The sequence below is a fragment of the Atta cephalotes genome, assembly GCF_000143395.1.
Source record: "Atta cephalotes unplaced genomic scaffold scaffold00002, whole genome shotgun sequence".
NCBI classification, from domain to species: Eukaryota; Metazoa; Arthropoda; class Insecta; order Hymenoptera; family Formicidae; genus Atta; species Atta cephalotes.
In genome coordinates this window covers 6,287,129-6,294,655 of record NW_012130066.1, presented here as the reverse complement: position 1 = coordinate 6,294,655, position 7,527 = coordinate 6,287,129, and the positions used below count along the sequence as shown (strand labels likewise).

At 36.1% G+C, this 7,527-nt stretch overlaps 1 protein-coding gene across 1 annotated transcript in view; it reads left to right on the top strand.

Moving 5' to 3' along the window:
- LOC105621003 (transcription factor SOX-9-like) overlaps positions 1 to 6,774 on the top strand; it is a 22,072-nt gene extending 15,298 nt beyond the window's left edge. Inside the window, exons 3-5 of the mRNA XM_012202483.1 lie at positions 3,840 to 4,176; positions 5,085 to 5,392; positions 6,507 to 6,774. Of these exons, the coding sequence (XP_012057873.1) occupies positions 3,840 to 4,176; positions 5,085 to 5,392; positions 6,507 to 6,774 (913 nt within the window). The remainder of the gene's footprint in view (positions 1 to 3,839; positions 4,177 to 5,084; positions 5,393 to 6,506) is intronic.
- The last annotated feature ends 753 nt before the right edge of the window (positions 6,775 to 7,527 follow it).

The following is a 7,527-nucleotide window of genomic DNA, read 5'->3' as shown; positions in this document are numbered from 1 at the left end:
CGTACGTTTCCGTTACCGTACGTCGTCTCTACACTACTCTATAGTAGAGACGACGTGTCGCTAGTCTATATAAATAATTACTTTCTTNTNTCTCTTCTCTCTCCTCCCTCCCTCCCTCCCTCCCTCCTCTCTCTCTCTCTCTCTCTCTCTCTCTCTCTCGTTGTCTCGAAACATATTGCCATTCGGATACTCCAAACGCGATGTGTTTGTCGACAAAAGGAAAACAGATATCCCCGGTTCATCCTTGGCGCGTGCTCGCAGCTGCCGGCCGGTTCCTGTCGGAGATAAAGAGGCCCCCGGGGATCACAATAGGTGCCTTGTGTCCGTCAGGTGAATTTTTCCGAACCTGCCCCTTCGCATCTCCGGGTCCGCCAGCAAATAGCGCGTGACGAGAACAGGTAAATCCGTCTTATCTCCCGGAAGGAACGATTCCTCCACACATCGGACTTCCTTTGAATGCGATAGCTATTATTTTCTCGCAGTAGCCGCTCGGTTCTAAGTAAAAGCGCAAATTGCCATTGTGATCATGAGAATTTAGAATTGTGTCGCCGTTTAAAGTAGGTTCTACGTTTGCGAAAGTCATGCTTTTTATGAAACTCCGCTTTTCGTGAAACTATTATTAGTTGAACTTTTGCATTCTTAATATGATCAGATTTTTCAGGAAGATGTATAGATATAAAGATAAATACAATAATAGCGATTTATTAAAAAGAAATAGTACAATTATTTCTTTTATCATTTTAAATTATCTGTTTAATAAGGAGATGAATTCGAAATAAAAAGGAATTCTTAGCAACGGAAATCAAAATTAATTTTTCTTATTAATATTGCTTTCGAAATATAAATTCAAAGTTGAATTTTTTTTTCTGCTATCCACACTTTGTTCATTGCGAAAAAAATTAATTCGATTACTGCATTTTTTTTGAAAGCAATAATACATATTCTATGATTTTTAAATTTATAAAATATTTTTTAGTGCGCGCGGTTTGTTAAAATAGGGACATTTGACATGTTTGGCAGGACAGGGGGGACAAGCACTTCGAAAGCAGGACTGTTCCGCCGAAATCAGGACGTCTAGAATTACATTATGCATCCCATCAAGCGATTATCGTCGCTTTAGAAGAGTGTTTCAAGGAACGCTTCGAGAAAGTCGGACAATTTGCGATTTGTCGACGGTTACTCGGGATGACAAGCGTGATAATTCAATTAGAATCCCACGATGAGAGAATTCATCGAGATTGAGTATCAATGCGACCTTCGGCCGTGTGAATTTTCTCTCTTCTTCTCTCTCCTTTATAACATTTGATACGTATGTACAAATAACCTCGTAGAGATACTGGCAGATCTAAATTGGCTGATCCTGCGTTGCATCTGGCGAAGAAAAAGAGAGGCTGCGACATCGCTCGCTATCGTCGGCACTCATTGGCCAAAAAAAAGCTCGTGGCAAGTCCATTGACCAGATGGATTTTCTCTCTCCATCTCTCTTGAGTCTACCGCTCTTCTTTCTTCCTCTTTTCTTGTCGGTGACAAAACACCGCCGGTTAAGCTTGAGATACGTGCCTTCAACGTGTGTCAACTCGCTCGAGAGTTCAGTTCCCGTCGTGGGATTTAAATCCCGAGCTTGCGAATACTCCAGATAATGTATTACCAGCTTCCTCGAACGGTTCTCATGACGTTCTCTTCCACTTTATTTTGCACTTCGAACGACGCATATTATTTACGATGCAGTTAAAGAAACATATTAGCAATTCTAATGTGTGAAAGAGATATCAAACTCAGAAGAAGCGGACGCTGACGACCTGAATTGGAGATATCTTGAGAGAAAGCGCGACGAATCTGAGATCATTCTGCATGTTGCGGGATGAGTTTATTATTAATGCAATGACAGGACCTCACATAGTACACTTTATCTGAGAGTGTTCTGGGAATGTCCTCAAAACCAGAGGATAGAGACGTCTTCTGAATGTTTTTAAGAGAATTGCTATTTGAAAATCCATGCTATATGGAATATTTAAAGGGTAAAAAAATGTGAATCGCTTAATATCTGTATCGGATTAGGAATTGGGATTGAATTTGATCAATCAAAGCAAAGTTTACTAAACTTATATCGGTTTTCTTTCTTCTTTGATTAAATTCAATCGCAATCTCAATCTCTAGTCTGATACAAAAGCGTAAGGTGGCACAAGTCATCGGGTGGCGTACCACGACGGAAATCCCAGAATCTCTCGGACGTTCTCTATTACACCGGAAAACCTTATCGGTCACGGGCTTTACGAGCTCAGTGGGAATATAAACACAAAGAGCATTTAAGGACCGTAACTATGCACCGACCCCCGCGCCTATCGAACCGCTCTGCGAGGCGGACTAAGTTGTGCGCGCCTTCGAGCGCTTTAACGCGTCCAGAAACACTAACCAGACTCCCCATTTCGACTCTTCGAGAGCATATATCAGACGATGGAAATGCTCTCGTTCCAAGCCTCTTCTGATGCCGGGTAGCGAGAAACGCTCGGCCACGAACGGCGCGAGGAGAGACGGTCGCTCTCGCTTGTGTATAATACACGCGACGCGAGAGACGTGAATCACGTCCAACCGACGACAGATTTCATGGGTAAGCCCGAGAATTGCTACATAAATCTCAAAATTACAACATTATTTGGAAAGGTCCCGCACTAATTATAATATATGGAAAATTGGATCCTGCATAAAAAGAACGATTTTACTAAAGTATCTAAAAATTTAAGTAGATACAAATCTTAAAACAATTTTGTTGGATTGTCAAAATAATTATGTAAGACACTCAAGTCTGATGAGGATGCTGCAAAAAGTTTTACATTCTAGCAACATTCTAGTAACCAGTTCGATTTTTCATTTTTTATTTTTAGATTTTTCATTTTTAGTTAACTTAATCTGATGTTTTATCCAGATGGTGGTTTTATCTTATGATGAAGCCCATTGGATGAAATATCAGGTTAAACTTAACTACAAGTTAATCAGAAAAATTGGGCCTGAGCGTTCTACATAAACTACTTTGATAACTGAAATAAAATTTTTCAGCTCTGTATCTATCTATATGTTTAGATACTTCAACAAAACTGTACTTTTCGTGTAATGAAATGAGTTAATTCTTATATATTATGTAACTTATAATGTAGTAAATAAAAATTATACAAACAAGATTCAATAATACATTAGATTCTCTATCCAGTCATGTAACTAATAGGTAACATTTTTGGAAAAATTTTATTTGGTTGAGGCTCCTTCAATTATCGTTCAATTATTGTTGTTGAACACAGCTTATGATTACTCATTCATTATTACTTATTTATATGACCGACATATATGACCAATTCTGAGGTGCACTTAAAAGTTAACTGAAACGTATGCCTTAAGTTTTTTTATTGCTTTAAATGTTTTTTAATATATCATTTTGTGATATTTTTATTTAATTAATATTATTTAATTAATACATTAATATATTAATATATTGTTTGTGACGCATGACATCTGCGCATGACTCTTTGCCTTTGTTCTTTTTTCAAATTTCAATAATGGATAATATTTTTAACTTAATTTTCTATATAATTAGTGCGAGACCTTTTTAAGAAAAATTTCACAGTTTCCAAAATCCATTAATATTCAATTCAAAATATCTCAAAAGAGAGAACAATTACAAATAAGAGTCATGCGGAGATGTGAAAAAAGTATTAATGTATTAATTAAAAAATATCACAAATATTAGAACAATATACTGCAAAACTCGTAATACGTGTATTACGTATGAAAATTATGTTTGTCTAGCATTTTTAATTTAAATTTTTTTTACGATTGATTGTGTACAGGCTCCTGTCCGACAATGACAAGAAACCCTTCATCGAGGAGGCTGACCGCTTGCGCGTTATTCACAAACGCGAGCACCCCGATTACAAGTATCAACCACGACGTCGGAAGCAGAACGGGCCGACATCCGGCCGAGAAAGTTCGCCCACAAGGAGTCAGAGCAACGTAACGTTCAGTGTTACCAGGTCGTTGAAGCAGGAGGACATGAGTCCTAGAGGTGTTCAAGGACCCAATTCACCGCAAAGTGGCGTAAGCTCTTCGCCACCCACGACACCCAGTCAGGGTCTTTCACCGCCGACACCTCCTACAACGCCCAGGGGACAACACTATATCAATCAGGTATCCAACACGTTCTTTGCGATCGTTTTCTTTCTTGCGACGAGAATTTCCAATTTGATGAGAAGATTTAGATAATTAATGATACTTGCATGTTTCTGCTATTTCAAGATTATTAATGTTAATAAGATTATTGGAAAACTAACAATAAACATTAATGATAATAGTAATTTAAAATTAATAAGCAGTAAGTTGTCTGCTATTTAATTTTCATTTTGTAGTTATTATATATTTAATGGAGAAAGAAATAACGATCCAACAAATTACGATCCAAAATTATTTCTCGCACATTACAGCAAATATCAAATATTTCATCTTAAATTTCAATTTAATTGGCTAATCAGCTTAGATCGATCTAATAACAATATAAATCAAAGAATTTTTATTGAAAAATTTATAGAGCTATTAAAAAATTATAAAAGTTAATAAAATTATTAAGTTTTATAACATTGTAAATTATAAAATTATAAGAATTACAAAGATGCAATTTAATCTGTGATATTATATATGTAATAACTGGAGTATATATTCCAGCTTTAGTTTAGGATTGTATTTCAGAATTGACAAATGATCAGCAGTTTGCTTGAAAATTATAAAATTTACACAAAAAAGCACTATTATTAAGCACTAAAATCTGCTTTGCAGGGCATTTCATTTGAATATTTCAGATTCAATTTTCACTTAATATAAAAAAATTATATATAATTGCTGATTAAATTGCGACTTAAACGTTTTAATAATTACGCGATAGGTTACTACAATGTATTATATCGAGTTTAGAATTGCAAAAATCTTACGCTTCTCGTAAATATAATTATTCAAAGCTTTTGCACGCGAGCGAGCCATTTGCATCCCCAAGCAAATCATTTTAATCGTTGACGTTTTGCGAAATAAAAACGCTTGATTCGCAGAGCAATCAGCTTCCACAGAACAACACGGTGTATTACCAGGATTTGGTCAACGGTACACCATCGAGTGAATCCCCACATCAACAACCAGCGGTTGATCTTCGATATATCGAGGTCGGAGATGGCCTCTCCGGCGAAGAGAACCAGTTAAATGGCCTCGGAACTTTGGACGGACTCGATCTGAATCTTCCGGTGAACTTCCAGGAATGTGAGAGCAATGAGCTCGATCTATACTTACCACCCCAGACTGCACCAATACATCAGTACCCGCCCGTGCAAGTCACCACCGCCTCGCAATGGTTACTCAACAGGTAAAGAGGTCGTCATAATTACGCTTTTTCACAATGACTTCAAATCGAAGGATGCTTCCTAAAAAGAATGAATTAACTTACTTCGAAAGTTTTGACTTAAAAAGAATTGTACTTAAAATAGAAACCATCAAGTAAAAATCTAAATTCGAGACAAATAGGCGGCGTGACTTTAAGGAAAAGAAGGCGCTTCTCCCTCCTTAGATTTTGATAGGAAAAACAATTGAATTATAAAAATTATCTTATATGACGAAAGGTTAAACGCTCGCTGATCAATGCGTGGTCATGCATTATTTATATGAAAATTTGCTGAAAATCTTCGAAGACTTTAATATGAGCATTTTAATAAATTTTGGATTTTCAAATTAAACATTATCTTGGGTTTTCAAATTAAACATTTTCAACTTTTTTTAAATTTTACTAGGGTGTATTCCGTTTCACGCATGATGCATTTATCCTTGTTTAACATTCGATGAATAACAAGGATAAATGCGCATCATGTATGAAACAAAATGCTCTAATACATGTATCCTATACAGCAGAAATATCCCGAATATATACATATAATACGGATGTCCTATAAATGTTTTTTTTTTTACTATTCCTGTGATATAATTTGGACATTTTGCTGTGGGATATTACAATGGCTAAGTTATTTGCAAGTTATAATGGGTTCAGAACACTTTTTCGATTTACTTAAGTGGGTGCCAATATATAGAAAAAAAAAATAAGCTAAACTAATACTATTCGAATATCTAATACAAGCTTTTGTCAATTTTACGTAATCCATGTTATATCTTTATATGCAATATCACTGTATTTGTCTCGTGAACAGTGTCCATACAGACTTTTACTTGAGATTCTCTAAAGAAGATCATGCCAAGATATAATGTCGAGAGACGTACCTTAACTTTTATTGTTACATAATTATTATATTTTTCTTTTTAATTTTGCATATTTTCTCTTCACTATTCGATGCAAACATCGGTTATTAACAAAAGTATATAATTATAAAATGAACCGGTAGATTTCTCGAAATTTATCTTGTCGATTTTTTTTTATCACATTTCTATAATATTTCTGTATGAGACGTCGGGACGTTTTGCTTCGCTTCCAGATACGAGGAGGAGATCGAGAGACCGATCAAGCGTCACTGTTCAGAGCAGGCGATCGCGGAGGTATCGTCATGGGAGGACAGGACTCAGGAGATGGTCAGGTACCACGAGTTGCAGCCTCCCCTTCCGCCAGTCCAGTACATATCCGCCCATAACGCGCACCATTCGCACGCGAGTACGCAGATGGGCCATCCGCACGTGTCCACGCCCTATGCGCAATACGCACATCGCTACGTGTCTGGTATTGAGACGTGGCCGAATTATATGTAGACCAAAACGAGGTAAACATGCCCGATTTATTTTTCGTTTTGCGGTGCCGAGAGTATTGCGCGCCGCAATATCGTAGAATCGTCCGATTTTTACGTATCTAGATACAAGTGATCGGAGAAAGAATTCGCGTAGACCATCCCGGATCAGCCGCGAAATATTCGATGGACAAATTTACGAAATTCCACGTGATTCGTTTTGGTCAACGTCGATATTGTTCTAAATTTTCGTTTAATCTTCCGTCTACAAGCTGGGTCTTTTTTGGCATAAGCAAAATTTTAAAATTTCTTTGAGAAATAAAGGAGGATGGAGTCTGAGTCCTTCTTTTAAATAACTTTATGGAAAGAACGATTTTGTTGAAATATTTAAAAATTAGGTAGATACAGATATAAAAATAATTTGGATCAAAATAATTACGAAGAAATCTCAAATATGAACAACGCTACAAAAAATTTTAATATTCTAGCAATCAGGCTAGAATCCTGATGCAATCCTGAGGAGATAATATTTTTCGCAATAAATTCTTTACAGTTTTTCTAATTTAATTTAGAGGGGATTATTAGCTTTCAGACTGATTATTAATCTGAAAATTATCGACGATCATAGCTGAAATAAATTGATTTAATAAAGAATATATATTATTGTATTATTAAACATTTAACTTTAACTGTTAATGACGTTCTTTATCGTATTTGATGTATTCTAGCAATCAGGTTGAGTGTCCTATATGTATAATTATTTTGGAGATGCAACAAA